This window comes from Sciurus carolinensis, chromosome 1, assembly GCF_902686445.1.
Source record: "Sciurus carolinensis chromosome 1, mSciCar1.2, whole genome shotgun sequence".
Taxonomy (NCBI): Eukaryota; Metazoa; Chordata; class Mammalia; order Rodentia; family Sciuridae; genus Sciurus; species Sciurus carolinensis.
The window spans coordinates 96,875,825-96,894,676 of record NC_062213.1 but is presented as its reverse complement, the minus strand read 5'-3'; the positions used below and the strand labels follow the sequence as shown (position 1 = coordinate 96,894,676).

Genomic DNA, 18,852 nt, shown 5'->3' with positions numbered 1-18,852 from the left:
GAGAAATTATTAAGATTTATTTTCCTACAGACCTGTTTCCAAATCCCTTTGTAGAAGTTGATCTATGAACCAGTTAGTTACAGAAGATAGTTTCTATGAAATCCAGGAGCAATAAATTAATGAAAAGCAATCCTTCATGTTGTGCACTGACTTCTTCTATTTCTCTCAGTCGATGAAGCTTTGCCTTCATGTCCTACCAGCAGCACCACTAGCAGGGCCAGCCCCTGTCCAAGTGCTGGAAAAATGTCCCACTCCTAAATGTTCCCCCAAGTGCCCTAAAAAGTGCCTTCCTCAGTGCCCAGCTCCATTTGCCTGTATAATTTCCTGCTGTGGCCAAGGCTCTGGGCTGCTGTGGCTGCTATACCTCTGGGGTTGGTGGTTCCTGCTTGAGTCACCACAGAACAATATTCTTCCCTGGTTCTGGTGTCACCAGAGTCCCTACTGTTGCAAGTGTCAGCTATATGAGGCTTCTGGCTGCTACCATTGTTCTGGGAGCTGCTGCTGACCTGAGCCTTTCTCCAGAGGAGCAATTATGGGAGGACCCAAGTAAACACTGACCACCTTCCTCTGAACTTTCCCTCCCTTCACAGTCTTTCTTTAGTCTTGGAGTTTGAGATGCTAACATACACTTTTTTCAGAGGGCCCATTCCTATATTCCACACAAATTCCTTGTCCCCTGAAAATCTCCTCTATGGGAACTTCAGATTCTAAATTACACCTTGGAAAATAATTAAGTTTCTTCTTTCAGTGCCTCTTGCTCCTTGCTCTTGATATTCTCTCTCTCTGTCTCTCTCTCTCTGTCTCTCTCTCTCTCTCTGTCTCTCTCTCTCTCTCTCTCTCTCTCTCTCTCTCTCTCTCTCTCTCTCTCTGTCTCTCTCTCTCTCTCTGTCTCTCTCTCTCTCTCTCTCTCTCTCTCTCTGTCTCTCTCTCTCTCTCTCTCTCTCTCTCTCTCTCTCACACACACACACACACACACATAGGCACACACACCACAACCTGCCTCTCCAGCACCCCAATACTGATCAGTGTTCCTCCAGGCAGTGTGGCCCTATAGGTTTCACACATTCTGGGGAGTACACCACTTTGTCCAGACCACTGCTGGGACCACTGCTCAGAGCAACTCAGTGATCTCATCATTTAATCTGGAACAGGGACCTCTGTTCTGTCAGTCCCAGGTTGGGGACTAAAAATGCCATGTAAGCATAGGGGTACAACTACCATGTCTACAATGATTTATATCAATTTAAAGAATGTTGGAATATTTATCACACATTTTATTTTTATAACATTCTTTGGAAAGTAAGCAAGAAATAGAACTAGAGAAAGGAGAGATGAAGAACTGAAGATTCAGAGAGGTTACCTGGAGAGTATGATTGAGACCTGAGACCTTTGTGTGATGCCCTAGTCTGTTACTCTTTCAATAACACCTAATGTCACATGATCAGCTTCTTTGATTTCATACTCCAAATAAGTTTGGTTCATTGCAAACTGTTAAGGACATTATTATTTTTCCATTAGCTGAATCATAGTGCAATAACAATAGTTATAATTTTTAAGTATAATGATGATAGTATAATGATGCCAATAAAACAATTGCCTTTACTGAGGGCCTATGCATGACTTGACTCTTCGTATACCTTTTATTAACTTTTATAGCAACCTATGAAGCAGGTAGTATTTACCTTTTCATATATAATGAAACTAACCAAGGCTTAGAGAGAGTAAGTGACTTGTGCCACCACAGTTGATTGGAAGGAGAGGCTTAGTATGGCACAGATGTGTCTGACCTGGAAGACCTTGCCCTGGGGCACTCAGTCCCCTAACTGTGACTTTTACTTCTTTTTTTGGCTCCCACCACAGGTAATTTATTGGTTCACATAAGTGTGCGGTCTGCAGATAGGCAGGGCTTTAAGGTTTATATTGTAAGAGCCTTTGTTTCTTTCCTCTCTTTCTCTCTGCCCTCTCCTGTGTCAGTTCCATCCTGCAATTGGCTCTTCCATTTTATTTTATTTTAATTGTTTTATTATTTTTTAATTATTATTTGTTCTTGAGATCAAATAGGAAAGTGACGATTGGGTTTGGCGGTTCCTATCACAGCACCGGTCAGGGATCTGCTTCTTGGGTTATGACACATTGTTTCCACCCTGTCTCCCTGATTCTGCTCTAGCTTCCCTCCCAGGGCACCCAGAGTTGGAACCCATCATGCCTCTACTTAAGTTAAGTGCCAGCCTCCTGAGGACACAGACCTGGCTTCTTACAGCCATGCACACACTGGTTCCTTCCTCCTGCTCTCATGCCACAGCTTTCAGTTCCATGAACATGCTGCAGTCCCTCTAGACCCACCTGCTGTCCCTTTGCATTTGTTATTCCCTGTTCTAGTATGTTCTTTGCATTCATTTTCTTCTGCTTAGCCTTTAGATCTCAGTCCCATATTTGCTTCCTCAGAAAAGCTCTTTCTGATCTCACTGGCTTTTCCCCACTTTGTGCCCCAGCCCTACAGCTCTTCCACTGCTCTCTGGATCTCTCCTGTTAGACACCAATGTGGGTTGTTGCTGGCTCTCTCTGTAGCCTTTCTATTAATATCTGTCCACTCTGTCAAAAGCTTGTGCTGCATGTTTGTTTTTGTGTATTACCTCTGTACCTGTAGGGCACAGAACAATGCTTTTTACATAGTAAATACTTGCCAAATAAATATTTGCTGAATAATTATTGCATACACGGATGAATGAATCAGCACCATTACCATTATCACCATCATCCTTTCAATCTGTATTGGTCTGAAATGTATTTCTTAACTGTTCCAACACTATGGGGCATACATACACTATAAATATTTGTAGTCTTTACAAAATTCACATTAATCTTGGAATCCTGTATTTTTATTTGCTAAATCTGGAAACTCTATTCCAGGTACCAGACTTATGTTACATGGGCCATCCAGTTTCTTCTTGAGAGGCACATTGTTCCATTCTCTCACTGGTGTACATATGTGGTTTTCCTCCAGAGTAGAAGGTAAAGTCTTTGCAAGACTGTAACTCCCGATGCTTCTTCCTCTGTGTGCTTCCTTCTGTGCTTCCACACTGTACTTGTATCTCCCAAAGATCTTATTACACAGTAGTACCATTGTCTGTTTATCTTTGTGTCTTCTCATTAGCCTATAAGATCTCTGAGGGTAAAGTCTATGTATCTGTGCTCAGGGAGTGTTTGTGGACTGAATGGATGATGACTGTTCCTAATCTATTCTAGGAACCTGATAGGTGATCTATAAATATTTGTTAGATTAACTGAATTGAATAAGCTCCACTTGATGCACTAAGATCCTGTCCATTATGTGAGATAATGACTAATAGTAAGGAAGAAATAAAAGAAGTGTTATCATCTAGAGGAATATATTGCTCCTTGGATTTCAGTATGGCTTCCAAGTGAACAAGTCTGGATCATTTACATCCCCAAGATGCTTAGGGAAGTTCCCTTGCTGCAGTTTAAGCAGAAACTGATCCCCAGGGATATTGCAGAGGGTGTCAAGTGTGGCACAGAGGCTGATTCTTAAGAAGTTTGCGATACTATGTTTCATGAATGTGATTTTGGTTTCACTAGGATTTATGGATATAAATGTGTATCTATTTATATATCTACATATCAATGTGTATGTGTGCAACGTATATGTATATGTTTTGTTCATTTATACACATAAATATATATATAATTTTTATTGAGAAACAATTCACATTCCACAGAGTTAATCCAAGTAGTATAAAATTCAAAGATTTTAGTATATTCACAGAGCTACATAATTATCCCCACAATCTAATTTTGTAATATTTTCATCATCCTGTATTGAAATACTGTGGCTATTAGCAGTCACATTCCCTCAAGTCTTACTTTCTGTCTCTATGCATTTGCCTATTATGGATTTTACATATAAATTGAATTGTATAGTATGTGGTCTGTTATGACTGGCTTTCACTGAGCATAAGTGCAAGTGAAACATTGAAGTTCAACCATGTTGTAGCAGTGTTTCAGATTCTCAGTCCTTTTCGTGGTCAATTAATACTCCATTTTATGGCTATTCCATGTTGTGTTTGTCCATTCATCAGTTAATAGATCTTTAGGTTGTTTCTGCATTTTGGCTATTGGGAATCATACTGCTATGAAATATTCATTTACTGGTTTTTAAGTGGATGTATGTTTTCATTTTGCTTGGGTGGAATTTTCATTTTACTATGAGTGGGATTAATGAATCATGTAGTAACTATGTATAACTTTTTGAGGAACTGCCAAACTATTTTCCAGTGACTGTAGTGTGTACATTTCCACCAGCAACATATTGAGGTTTTCAAATTTTCAGTATTCTCCATAACACTTGTTATGGCCTATTTTTTATTATAATAATTTTAGTGAATGTGAAATGGTATGTTATTATGGCTTTGATGTGCATTTCCTTAACAATTAATTACGTTGATTGTCTTTTGCTAATTGGCCATGTGTATGTCTTCTTTGAAGACTTTCTATTCAGTCATTGCCCATTTTTAAATTGCATTATCTTTTTTTATTATTGAGTTGTAAGAGTCCTTTATGTACTTTATATATTCTAGTTTAAATCCCTTTCAGATATATTATTTGTAGATACTTTCTTCTGTTCTGTGGATCTTTTTTTTTTTTCATTTTTTAATGGTATAACTTATAGCATAAAGTTTTCAATTTTTCTATTTTTTTCTCTTCTACTTTTATTGTTATACCTAAGAAAGCAACGCCTAACCCAAGATCATAGAGACTGACTCGGATGTTTCTTCTAAGAATTTTACAATTCTATCATTTACGTCTAGGTCTATAACAGATTTTAATTAATTGTGTGTATGGTGTGAGGAATCAAACATTTTAATCTTAATTTCACCTAAAATTTTTCTTATGAATTATTTATGTACTCTTATTGCACATATTTCTGTCCTCATCTGTATTCATATCTAATGCTCACACTCTATTTTCACAGTGTTATATCTATTTCATTCATTGTTTTGACTCAATCTGTGGTTCTCTTTCTCTTCCTAATTTTATCTCTGCCTCTCTAATTTAAATATAATATTAAGATCATAAATTAGTATGGAAGTTATAGGGTTCACCTGAGAATAAGGTAATTTAAATGATTTTGTTGGAGGTCACACAACTTCTAATGTCTTTGTGGTAATAAAATAGATTTAAAATGAATATATGGATTTTACAATAATAAATTAACCCCAAGATTTATTTATATATACATATATGTGTATACATATGTTAACATGTGTACATATACACTTATGTGTTACACACACACACACACATATATATATATATATATATATATATATATATACATTTACTGAGTCCCAAACTAGAAGGTAGTTTATATCTGAAACCTATAGCAAACAAATAATTCAAACATAAAAAATTAATCTATGTATTTACATTTTGACTTAATAATTGATATTCTACCTTTTGATTTAATAATTGATATTCTATCTTTTTTTTCTAATCAATGTATGCCTCCTGAAATCTTTCCTAGTATCCTATCAATCAATAATTTTTATTGGCCCCTGGGGCTCATCCCTAGCCTGATTTTAATGTCATTAAATGGGCATTTTCTGGAAACCTGGTTTCCTCTAAGTATAGTCTTCAAGAGGTGCCATCAAGATACTTGTCATCTGGTGAAGAGACCAGACACGTGGACAGAGAAGTGCAGTAATTTTAAATCCTATGAAAGAAGACTTTGGGGAGCCCCAGTGGCCCACTCTCCTTGGAAAGGTGTTGAAAGAACAGCCATGCAAGACTGATGGAGACATCAATGGCTGAGCTAAATGTGAAGTAAATACTGGTGGGCATCTGGCACAGGGAAGGGTTATGGGTGTGGAGAAAGGTGTGTGAGAATGCTCCCAGGAAAGAAGTCTGAGCGAAGGCAGTGAATGAAGCACCAGTCTGCTGGAAGTGACTTTGATGCAAGTTGGACATAGTCAAACGTTTTCCAGGAAGGCTGGTGGGCATTTGCTACACCTTTGCAAGCGAGTTTCCTTTGCTGCTTTCTAAATCATCGTATGACACCTCAATGATGAACTTTCAATGTTCATTTCTGTTTTGTTTGAGGATCTGATTGAGCATGATTTACCAACTGTGAAGATTGTCTGAAAGTTTACTCTGGTTTAAAAAGTAGTTGACTTAACTCTACATTAGGCCTAAAATAGTACGGTTTCGGTGAAATGACTATTGCAAGAAGCCCAAATTTTCTGTGTACGTAGAGGTACAACTTGCCTAGGTTGTTTTCATGCTGCTGATAAAACATGCATACATTTCCAGTTAACTGAGGCAACTATATTAAATTTTAAAATGTGGAAAAGAGTTCAAATGGCATTTTGTTCTACTTTCCTCATTGCATCTGTACCCTTGTCTTTATACAGTCTCTGATAATGAACGCCAGCTTCTCTATCCCTTTGCATGTCTCCCTGCATAACCATTTGACCTTCTCTACCATTACCCTTTCTGTGCTTTCTTTCAATGCCTCTGTTAGTGATAGCTGCAAACAGAAGGAAGTTCTGTTTAATATTCATTTTTCTTTGATTCCCTGGACACAACTCTTGGGTATGTTTGTTTTTTTCAGGTATTTAGCATTATGGTGAAAACTTGAGGTACTATTTTTTTTTTTTTTTTTTTTTTTACATTTACCTTTAGTGTAGCTGACACATAGGTACCATGTCCTTTAGGTTTGCATCAGATCTATTCAAGCTGGGCTGAGGGAGGAAAACGCCATGGTACCTTAGTGCCAAGATAAAACCCTGATTTCTTCAATGCTCAAAAGTAGAGCTCACAAGACTCTAGAATTTATATGGCAAGACTGAAAGACACCTTAGGTGACAAATATAACCTCTATGTCAGGGATGAGTCTCACTACCTCTGGCTATCATAATGATGAAAGGGAGCATAAAATGAAACAGCATGAAATGATACAAAAGGAAAAGAGTCTTTTTGAATCTGTTGAAAACATACATCTTTGCAGCAAAGGGCAAGTATTTATGTCTAGGTCTCATAATCCAGACATCACAAATTTCTTTTAAGATTGGATAAGCTGTAGTCTCAAAGGATCATAACTCTTGGAAAGAGTCTCTAATAAACATAGACCATCTCTGTGTATCCTTAATTCAAGGTAACTTTCCTCCTCTTCAAGGTAACTTTCAATCATGATTTATCTACTTCCAAAGGCCTCTCTTGCTGGATGACTTGGCAATGAATCCTGGTTCTGTCATTTCCAAGCTTATAATCTACAACAAATTACTTTCTTTTTGAATCTCTGTTCTCTCAATTATAGCATTAAGATAATGAAATGTACCACACAGGGCTATTTTAAAGATTAAGACAGTTAGCAGCTATGCGTGGTGACACACACCTATAATCCCAGCGGCTCAACAGGTCAAGGTGGAGGATCCCAAGTTTAAAGCCAGCCTTAGCAGCTTAGAGAGGTCCTAAGAAACTTTGCTAGATCCTGTATCAAAGTTTAAAACATAAAATGAAATAAAAATTAAAATAACAATAAAAGAACTGGGAATGTGGCTCACTGGTTAAGTGCTCCTGGGTTCAATCCCTGGTAACAAAAAGAAAACAAAAGGAAGTTAACCAATTAGAGAAAGTGTGTGTAATCTTTCAGTTCTCTTTGCCTATTGTACTAAGAAAAACTTTAAATCATAAGCTTTGTAATTTTTGAAATTCCATAAAGTAAAATTCAAGTAGAATATCAAATTGCCTCAAAGGAAGGATTAAAAGATTCTGTTAAAAAAATGAACAGTTAATATATACCAGATTTTCTAGTGATATAGCAAATTCTCACTGAATTACCTCTAGATTTATGTGTGCTTTTCAAGTTGCTTTCATCCTTTTAGCATTAAGGCATCCATATGTACTGCTCTCCTGTGCCTCTAAGGCTCTTTCTCTTCAGTGATTCCAGTTCCAATTTGTACCATTTAAACTTCCATGTTTTTAAAAGACCTGTAACTTCATCTCTATCTTATGCTGTATATTTCATTATATCTATTTCTATTTTTATAATTCTATAGATACAGAATTTATAAATTAAATATCTCAAATTTCTAGTTATGTATATTTCAACCTACATTATTAGTATTTCCAAATAGCTCCTTTTATGCAAATAGCCTCTGTATCATTCCCTAAATCAATGACCTCTCTCTGGAGATAGCCTCTACTTATCTATCTATCTATCTATCTGTCTACCTATCATCTATCATTTATCATCTCATCCTCTTTCTCTGATACTGTTGTGGATTCGAATATGGCTTTAATATATTATCATGTATAAATTTATTATATTTCAAGGTGTAATGAAACAATCTATAAACTGCAATATAAGAAAAACATAGACTAGGCTTAGATGTGTGAATCTGTGTATATTTGTATAAAAGAAAATTAAATAATTAAATCAAAGGTAAAATAAACCCTATGCACTAGCACAGTGTCTGTTTCTGGGACATAGTTTTTTACAACACAACTTGTTTTCCTTGAGCAACTCCCAGTTAGTGTGGAAACCAGGAATGTAAATAATCAGAACACGTGATAACCTCAAAGACAGGTGTGTCTACAGTGCTGTGAGAGCAGAGAGTGAATCATGGCTTTGGGAGTCGGGGACACTGCCAAGGATGTGATTTTGGACTAGTCTCAGATGATGAGCAACAATTTACAAGTGGAGAAGAGATGAAAGAACATCGCAGGAAGGGAAGACAACATTTGCAAAAGTCTGCCATCATGAAATATCAAGGCATGTTTAGAGGATGAAAATCACTTTGCATGGCTTCATTTGATGTTATGTGGGGTGGTAGGTAGGTGAGGAGGCAGTGATATGAGGGACATGAGCCTGGAAGGCTAGAAGGAAGCCAGTTTATAAAGGGATTTGTATACTTTGCTTAGGATTTTGACTATTTTCCCAGTAGACAACAAGAAACAAAAGGAAAAATTTTAACAATGATCACTCTAGTGGCTACTAGGAAGTTAAATGGAAGAAAGACTAAATGCAGAGAAACAGTGGGGTGGTTGTACCATGTGGGTGTCTGAACACCTGAGATCCAGCAGGGGCAGTGGGGATGAACATTAGGAGGAATATTTGAGAGAAATATGTAGTAGAATGAAGCTATGTGGGGATTGTTTGGGGGTAAGTTAGAAGATCAAGAGTGACTCAGTTGTGTAATAACAGACCCAAAGGAGGAGCTGGTTGAGTCAAAAAACAAACAAACAAATTAAAAACACATATAAGCTCACAGAGACTAGAAGACCACACCAGAGCCATCTAAAGAGACAATTTAGTTTGAAGTAACTGCCACATAAGAAAGGCCCTTTGGAAGAAGGATTCTAGACCTTATCGAAGATTAAAGAATATGCTACATTTATCCCTACTTTTAAACAACTTCAGTACTGATTCTAGTTCTTGAACCAATGAGAACATTTTGGCTCTAGAATATTACCTCAGAGAAGGAAGAATGTTGGAAGTTAAATATGTTTGCTTTTAGTCTAATGACAAGTTTCTAAAAATCATATTATTGAAAACTCTTATCTCGCAACCCCATTTTCCTCTGTAAGACCCTTTACACCTCTCCCTTCGCCTCCTTTTCTCTTTGTAAGAAGCAAGAAGCATCAAGGGTTACAGTGCTGCTCTGGCCTATCAACTCATCCTCCAGTGATTTAAGATATGTGCACCAAGCCCAGTTTCATGCCCATCTTTCCAATCATCCATCTTTCATCTATCAACAGACTCATGTTATGTCAGGATATAGAGATGCAAAGGTCTTTTCTCCTCAAAAACTACACATCCCATCAAAAGATGAGTGGGAGAGACACAAAGCTATTAGGACTCAAGAATTCACAACAGCTGGTTTATGTTCTCAGTTTTCTTTTTTCACTGATTTCCAGAATATCTTTTTACTGAATGTCAAAGCCCAATGCTATCCAAGTTCAGAACTCCTAGACCAAAGTGTGTGATCAGAGAAATGACTTGAAGTTATCCCAGACCCCTTATCTGGGATTAGGGTTACTTGGGATTTAATCCACTAAAGAAAACCATCCCATTCACAATCACCTCAAAGAAAAAAACAAAACAAAACAAAACAACAGCAACAACAAAAACTTGTGAATCAATGTAACAAATGAGGGGAAAGACCTCTAAAATTATAATTACAGAATACTAAAGAAAGAAATTAAGGAAGATCTTAGAAAATGTTCCTGGATAGGCAGAATTAATATTGTCAAAATGTCCATACTACCAAAACACAGATTCTATGCAATTCCAATCCAATCAAAATTCCAATGACATTTTTCATGGAAATAAAAAAAGCAGTCATGAAACTCATTTGGAAAAATAAGAAACCCAGAATATCCAAAAAAAAAAAAAAAAAATCCTTAGAGAAAAGCAAAGCAGGGGGAATGACAATACCCGACCTTAAATTATACTATAGAGCTATAGTAACAAAAACAGCATGGTATTGGCACCAAAACAGGCAAGAAGACCAATGGAACAAAATAGAAGACACAGAGTCATTAGCTTTAAATCCCCAATGAGGTTTCCCTTCCTGGATTTTAAAGTCCTCTTATGTAGAATGGTAGGGTAGCACCAGGTGATTTCTGGGGGTTCTTGTTGCTGTAACATTCTGAAAGTCTGTTACACTACTCAAGTCTAAAGTGTTATCTGGAGACGCCTTTGGAAAGAGTGATGGGATCCAGAGATAAGACTCTGAAGTCGCATTGAACTGGGAAGACATCCTAATGGGAGAGACTTCATCAACATGATTGGCATGTGAACTGTGGGTTACAAATCACTTTCATACCCATTATCTGATTTTATCATCATGAGAACCTGGCAAAAAATGTATTATCACTTCCATCTTCATATGAGGAAACTGGAGCCCAAAGAGCTAAATGTTTAGTTAAGTATCTACCATTCCACCCTTCTTCATCTCTTTTCTATTTTATAGATAATAAATCCAAGGCTTATGATGACTGAGTAACTTTAATTAGTAAGTACTAGAGCTCAAAAGCTGTCTAAATCTAAAATCTCTGCTCATGAGCTTGATCAGAATCTAAATGCCTACAAAGACTGGAGAGTGATAAGAACAAGTGAAATAATCCATGCAGAAGGATTTTTTTTACTTTCTTTTCTAACTTCACCAAGGAAAAGTAAGAGCACAGGTAAAATAAAACAAGGAAACTCACACTTCAAAAAAAGGCATAGAGTAAAGGATGTGGGAGTTATATAAAAAAGTGGTTGTCCTATCCAAAGAGGGTTGCTAGTGATCAGGTGGATAGAAGGCAGGTTTACCTATGCCAGGTCTTTTCATTTCAGAAGAAAAGCTGGATGTCTAAGTGAAATCTCTCTATTTATAAAGATAAAATGATTAATTATAATATGATGCAGGAAAAACATGGAAAGACATCCATCTTGCCTGTTTCTGACCCACAGAATGTCAATTTATTACTTCCGTTCTGCACTGGGCTGTCTTTCAAGAACTATTTCACAGCACCCAGAGCCTCATGCTGCCTTCAAGTACTGTCCCATAGCATTTGCTAACCACCTACTATGTGGCCATCAATTTTCTCAATTGAAGACCGGGTTGTAGCAGTGCCCATTGATCCAGCTGTGTTTGTTGCTTATGAAATGTATTTACTCTGAGTGGCTGCTGGATATTTTGAATATTATCCTTGACTGATTTGGTATAAAATAATTGCCTTAATCTTTATGACAATTAGAAAAGGATATATAATTATACTTATTTTGCAAAGGAGTAAATTAATACTCAGTTTGCTAACAAAGGTCACACAGCTGTAAGTAAACCAACCTGGGTTTAGAATCAGGTCTGACCCTGTGTTCCCCCCATTCTCTAGAGTTGTCTCTGTCTTTGAGGTATTTTGGGTTGCTTTAGTGTAGGCAGTCTTCCCCTTTTCCTCCATTTTGTGAGAGTCTGAGGTGAGGAGGAAGGTGGGGGATAAAATCAGCAAGTGCAGAGCATCCTTTGCCACTCCTCATCAAACCCACTTCCAGCCCTTCTAGGGATGGAGACAAAACTGATAGGGTGAAGAAGGAGGAAGTAAACAAAAACATGCTCTTCCATAGTCTGGAAGATTTGTCACTGAAGTAAGACACTCCCTACTCTAGGTGATTGCAAAGACAGGCATACAGGGAGGGAACCAACTGCTGGAACGCCAACCTGGGCAACAAGCCAGGGAGATGCCAACCAGTTGTCTCATGTCCTAAGCCAGACCCAGAGTCCTTTATATAAAGACAGTCCTCTGCTTAGATGCCTCAGCCTGAATGATCGAGTGCCTGCTGAGGAGGGTGAGTCCAGGGAGCTGGGTCCTGGGGTTTGGGTGGGGGTGATGTTCAGTGGGTGCCAACATTTACAGGAGTAAGGCACTGTGAAGGGAGAAGCTGGGAGCAGAGGAAGAGAGGTACATCATCCTGAGCAGCAGTCTGGTGAATTTTAGGAGACATAAGAATATTGGTAGAGTTTATGAAGTCAGTTTATTTTTCTTTAATAATGTTGGCCTCATCCTCAAGCAATTTTTCCCTCATCAGTACCTGCACTCTCTGGAAATGATTAAATTAGCTATTTGTATCTTGTGAGCAGAGTTGCCTGAGGGAAGATGTACTTAGATAGTCTCTTCAAGTGGAAAACGTATGACTTTGTTCTTCATTACAAGCATCTGCAACTTCTTGAGGGTTTTTTGAGAGGTGTTTTGTTGACTGAATTGATTTTATCAAATCATCCCTCTGCTGTACTGGTCACTGGGGTGCCTGTCCACAAGCAGGTAGATCTGGGAAGAGCAGAGAAGTTCAGCGATCCATGTTTTCTCCCAGGCTAAGTGTGATATTGGAGCGTACACCTGCATGCCTTGGGTTATGTTTGTAAGGCTCTGGCTGGGCTGTGTAGATCTTTAAGTGTGACTGAACAAGTGTCTTGTGATTAAGAATCTTGTACTTCCTGAGTTACTCCAGCTTAGGTAATTCTATCCTGCCTCTCAGTAGGGCTGAAGAGAAAAGAAAAAGAAAAAAGAAATAAACACTCCTGAAGTCAGCAAACTGTCAGATGCTAAGTGATTAACATCAGTAACCTGTCTAGGCAAGTCACCATGTTGATCCCAAGCCGTTCCAAGGCTGGAGCATTTTGAATGTAAATGATTTTGCACGTTTTTATGAGGCTCTATTTAAATGAATTCATCTAAAAAGATCAAATACAGAGAAAAAAACATTTAATGCCAAGTTTGAGTTGACCACTAACTGACTGGATTCATTACTCTCCAATGGATGCTTTGAAATTCATGTGAGCATAGGTGGTATCTGAGTACTTGTTCTGTATGTTCAATTTTTTTTTTTGGCACCAGGGATTGGACTTAGGGGCACTTGAGTCACATCCCCAACCCTATTTTGTATTTTATTTAGAGACAGGATCTCAGTGGGTTGCTTAGTGCCTCACTGTTACTGAGGCTGGCTTTGAACTCATGATCCTCCTGCCTCAGCCTCTGGAGCCACTAGGATTACAGGTGTGTGCCACTGCGCCCGACTCCATTGTTCAGTTTTAAATGTGCACACATACATGTGTGCTGCCAGTATGCATGTGTGAGGAAATCCAAGCTCCCACTTTGGGCTACAGCTTTGGGAGCAAAGTATTTATTTCCTTTCCTTTTAAGGCTTGAGGAAGCATTTGAGGAAGTTTGGCAAAGCCTCTAGTCATCGGCGCCCTCTGGTGATGGACACTGGTATGTCCAAGGAAAGATCCTGAACATTAACCCTGGCTATATTTACAGACCTTTAAGCATATCCAGGGCAGGTCTCCTGAACAATGGTGACAAATTCTGGATCCAGATAAGTCAGTAAGGATTCTTGGGTGCTGGTTGAGGGTAGAGAAAGAAAGTTCAAGGAAGAATAAAAGGTGTTTTCTCTTAGGTCCTGGACCCTCCTCCCCAACTCTCACCCCCCTGACCTTTGTCTCTCTACCCTTAGGTCCCACTCACCTACCTACATCAGGACCATGTGTGACCAGCAGCAGATTCAGTGTTGCCTGCCACTCCCCCAGTGCTGTGTCAAGGGTTCCTCCTTCGGCCCCTCCCAGTTCCCCTATGCCAATAACCAGGTGCTGGTTCAAGCCCCTTATGAGATGCAAATTTTGGAGTGTCCTGCACTATGCCCAGTTCAAATTTCCCAGACTCCATGCCAGTCTAAGACTACGGAGGTGAAGAGCCAAGTTTCAAGCCAGTCTAAGACCACCCAGGTGAAGAGCCAGGCTTCAGGCAAATCTAAAACCACACAGGTGAAGAACCAGGATCCATGCCAGTCTAAGACCACCCAGGTGAAGTGCCAGGCTCCCTCCCAGACACAAATTTCCTGTGTTCAATGCCAGGCTCCAAACCAGTCTGAGGTTTCCTACGTGCAATACGAAGTCCCATGCCCTACTCAGACTTGCTATGTACAATGTGCTCCAGTTTGTTATACTGAAACTCGTTATGTGGAATACCCAGTCCAAACCTATGTACCGGCTCCAGCTCCTCAGCCTGTCCATACTTATGTAGAATGTACCCCAGTGAGCCAGACTCAGGGAAGCTTCTCCACCCAGTGCCAGTATCAAGGCTCCTATAGCAACTGCGGTCCCCAAGTCCAGTCTCGGGCTTCCTATGGCAACTGCGCCCCCCAGCGTCAGTCCCAGGCTTCCTACAACAGCTGCGCCTCCCAGTTCCAGTCTCGGGCTTCCTACAGCAGCTGTGCCCCGCAGCGTCAGTCCCAGGCTTCCTACAACAGCTGTGCCCCTCAGTACCAGTCGAGGGCTTCCTACGATAGCCGCGCTCCCCAGCAACAATCGCAGGCTTCATTTAGCACTTGTGCACCCCAGTGCCAGGCCCAGGGTTCATATGGAAGCTACTCCGGGCAACGTCGGTCTCAAAGCATAGGCCGATGCCTCCCTCCTCGCCGGCTGCAACCTTCTTACCGCAGCTGTTCCCCGCCACGACGTTCTGAGCCCTGTTACAGCAGCTGCCTGCCATCACGGTGCCCTTCAGGTTCCTACAACTACTGTACCCCACCCCGCCGCTCTGAACCCATCTACAACAGCCACTGTCCTCGAGGCCGCACTTCAAGCTGCTCTCAGAGATGTGGACCCAAGTGCCGAGTAGAGATCTCCTCCCCGTGCTGCCCCAGGCAAGTTCCGCCACAAAGATGTCCTGTTCAGATTCCTCCCATCAGAGGCTGCTCTCAGAGCTGTGCCCCACAATCCTCTTGTGGAGCTTCCTGCCCAGATCTGAGGCCACGTGTAGAGCCACGTCCATTCCCAAGGTCCTGTCCACCACAGCGCATTGACCGATATCCAGAGCCATCTAGGCAGCGATGCCCTCTTCCTGCTCCGCGTCCATGGCCTCGCCCAGAACCATGCACAATTCCAGAACCCCGCCCACGTCCCCCAGTACGGCGATTTTCAGAACCTTGTTTGAGTCCGGAACCACGAGCAGCTCCATGTCCTGCTCCATGCCCAGCTCCACGCCCAGCTCCACGTCCAGCTCCAAGACCTCGCCCTGTGCAGTGTGAGAATCCAGGGCCACGTCCATGTCCACAACCCTGTGAGCGTTCAGAGCCAATTCCCCTTCCAGCACCCTGCTCAAGCTCAGAGCCATGTGGGGAACCTATTAGATGTCCCAGTCCCTGCTCCAGCCCAAATCCAATTCCATTCCCACAAGACCTAGGCTGTCATGAGTCCAATCCATGCCGTTTAGACACGGAAGGCCCCAGCTATGGCCCATATAGTTGCAACCAGGGGCAAGAGAGTGGCCCAGGCTGTGGACCTGGTGATGTGTTTCCAGAGCCACAGGGTATAGGTGGTTGTGGAGACCAAGGAAATACCTTTGCTGGTGTGAAAGGTGGGGCTTACTCAGGAGCAAAGGGTGCCTATTTTTAAAGGGACTGAGATGCCCCCTATCTCCTGCTTGGAAAATCTTGCTCTTCCTCTCCCTCTTCTGCAGCAACAATTTCCAATGTGTTCTTATTTGCATCTCTCCAAAGACTTGTAAAGTCTCCCTGCTTCAAAGGTGATGTACAAACTCCTTTTCAAATGATCTGAGGTTCCAACCCTTGGTCTTAGACATCTCTCCAGCATCACATTGACTCCTTCCCTATACACATCTTCAACCATAGCCAGACCAGCCAGGCCACCAGGGTGCTTGGATATTCCTTATAACATTCCTTAGGTGTCCTTGCCTCCAAACCTCTGCTCACTCCTTCTCCTTCTGCTTGAATCATTTCTCTCCAGTTACCCAGCATCTAAAATCTAGCCAATCTTTCCGTGTCTCTTCCTTGGACCTTTCTGCCTGTCCCCAGCCTTAGGAACCTGTTCTATTTCCTAGGACTTGTTGCTCTGGCCATGCTATCCATTTGACAACTGCTTTGCAACATTTCTTGAACGGTTTTTTACTTTTCAGGTGTGTCTGCTTTATATGCCCAGCTAGATTGTAAACTCCCATCCAAGTAGAGTCAAAATATCCCTAAATTTCTGTGCCTATCTTGGGACAGGCAACTATTCACCAAGACTTGTGGGTCAGCAGCTTGAGTCATGTTCTATCCTGATGGACAACTGTAGAAACTGAGGCAAGAGGAGTCCACATAGCAATAAAGATCTTGATAAATTCGCCTTCTGAGTCCTGAGTAATGCCTTCTTTTCACTCCTTTCAGATTTGCTGAGATGAGTTTCTATTTTGTAGTTGTGACAAAAGATATGTGACATGAAATTTATCATCTTAACCATTTCTAATTGTGCAGTTCAGTAGAATTAAATCCTTTCACATCATTGTGTGCCCATCACCACCATTCATCCACAAACCTCTTTTTAGCTTGTAGAACTAAAAATCAGTACTCATTAAATTATAATTTTCCATTCCCCACTTCCCTCTGCTCCTACCAACTACCATTCTATTTTCTGTCTCTATTAATTTGACTGTCCTAGGTACCATATATAAGTGGAATCATTAGTGTTTGTCTTTTGAACTGGCTTATTTCATTGAGCATAATGTTCTCCAGGTTCCTCTATATTATAGGGTATGTCATATCTTTTAGGACTGTATAATATTCCAATGTGGATTTACCACATTTTGTTTATTTGTTCTTTGATGAATGGACAAACACTTGGGTTACTTCCATCTTTTAAACCTGTAATTAACAGTGCTGCAATGAATGTGGGTGTAAAATACCTTTTTGCATCTATAATTTCAATTCTTGTTTGTAGATATCCAGAAGTAGAATTTCTGGATATGATGAAACTATTTTTAATTTTTTTGAGGAACCACCATACCATTTTCCATAGTGGCTGCATCATTTTACACTCTTATCAACAGTGCATAAGTCCTAATTTACCTGCATCCTTGCCAATTTTTATGATTTTTCTATTTTTTATAATGGCCATATTAATGGTTATAAGATGATATGAACTTTCATTTTAATTTACTACTTTTCTTCTTGGATTTACTCTACCTAATTGTCTGAGCTTCCCTTACAACAAGTTGCCTTTTGGGTTTTCTATCTCTCCTACACGATTCCGGGAGAGTCTTTGGCTCTTGCTACCAAAGATAGAAGTAAAGGCTTTCCGATCTGAGTTTGACAGGTTGCTCAGACCTAGGGCTGTACTTTTGGAACCAGGGGAAATGGAGATGGAAGCATCTGGGAGTTTTTTGTTTATTTGTTTGTTTGTTTGTTCATTAAGGTTATAGAGAAAGAAGAGCATGAGCAAGGCTCTGCACTCCTCAATTGCTCTGAAATTCCATTAGGCATGGTGATCTTGTCAATCTGAAGGGTGGATATGGGAGGGACAGAAAAGACAGAGGTGCCTCTTTCTCCTATTCCTGGCAGATGAGATGAGTGCTGTGTGCATATGGACCTAAAGGATGAGCATTCTGGAGGACAGGCCCTTCCCCAAAGGAGACAATGCCCTGAGGCCACAGCAGTCTATAGGGGATGAAAGGGTGCCTCTAAGAAGTAGGGCACAGGCCCTGAAAGGTCTGATCCAGTGCCCCTTCCTTTCAGGTCATGCCCCAGAAGATTTAACAATGATAGAGCCAGAGTTGGACCCCACAGCTTCAGGGCTCTCAGTATGTCTTTCTCTCGCCTGAGGGACCTAACTCTGCAGTGGTGGTGGTGGAGATCTTAGAGACCACCTAGCAAAACCCTCTGCAATATAAATAAAAAATGGCACTTGTGTGAAATCCATTTACTTATGCATTTACTAACAAACATTCATTGCTTACTTGTTAGGAAAAAGGGACAGACATAACATTTTTGTTCTCAACATACCACCTAGTACAGTGGTTCTCAAAGTGTGTAGCAGGAACAGCATCATTGGTATCACCTAGGACCTTGTTAGAAATGCAATTGCATCTTGCTGAACCTACCAAAGCGGAGGCTCTGGGCAAGCAGTGCTCTAACCAGTCCTCCAGGCATTTATGATACCCAGTAGCATTTGTTCATCACAGGTTTAATGAAATTCCTTCTGTAGGCAAAATATGAATATACACACTCACACATACACCCCCCACACATTCTATATGTATAGCATGTATATATGGGTGTATAAAAACAAGTGTGTATTAGTTAGGTTTTCTTCACCACCTCCCCAAAATATGGCAAGCACAACTTAGAGGAGAAAAAAAATTATTTTGGCTCACAGTTAGAAGTTCAGTCCATAGTCAGCCAACTCCATTGCTCAGGGCCTGAGTTGAGGGAGAAAGACATGGTGGATGGCATGGCAGAGGAGCACTCCTCTACCCATGGAGGCTGGGAAGCAGAGATAGAAGAAAGGGGAAAGGGAT

The 18,852-nt window shown here is 40.4% G+C and overlaps 1 protein-coding gene across 1 annotated transcript; it reads left to right on the top strand.

The window, feature by feature from the left end:
- Positions 1 to 12,292: 12,292 nt before the first annotated feature.
- Kprp (keratinocyte proline rich protein) lies at positions 12,293 to 16,685 on the top strand. The gene is made up of 2 exons (XM_047564363.1): positions 12,293 to 12,352; positions 14,018 to 16,685. Exon 2 carries the CDS (start codon positions 14,046 to 14,048, stop codon positions 15,954 to 15,956), a length of 1,911 nt encoding a protein of 636 aa, XP_047420319.1. The 5' UTR covers positions 12,293 to 12,352; positions 14,018 to 14,045; the 3' UTR covers positions 15,957 to 16,685.
- Positions 16,686 to 18,852: the final 2,167 nt, after the last annotated feature.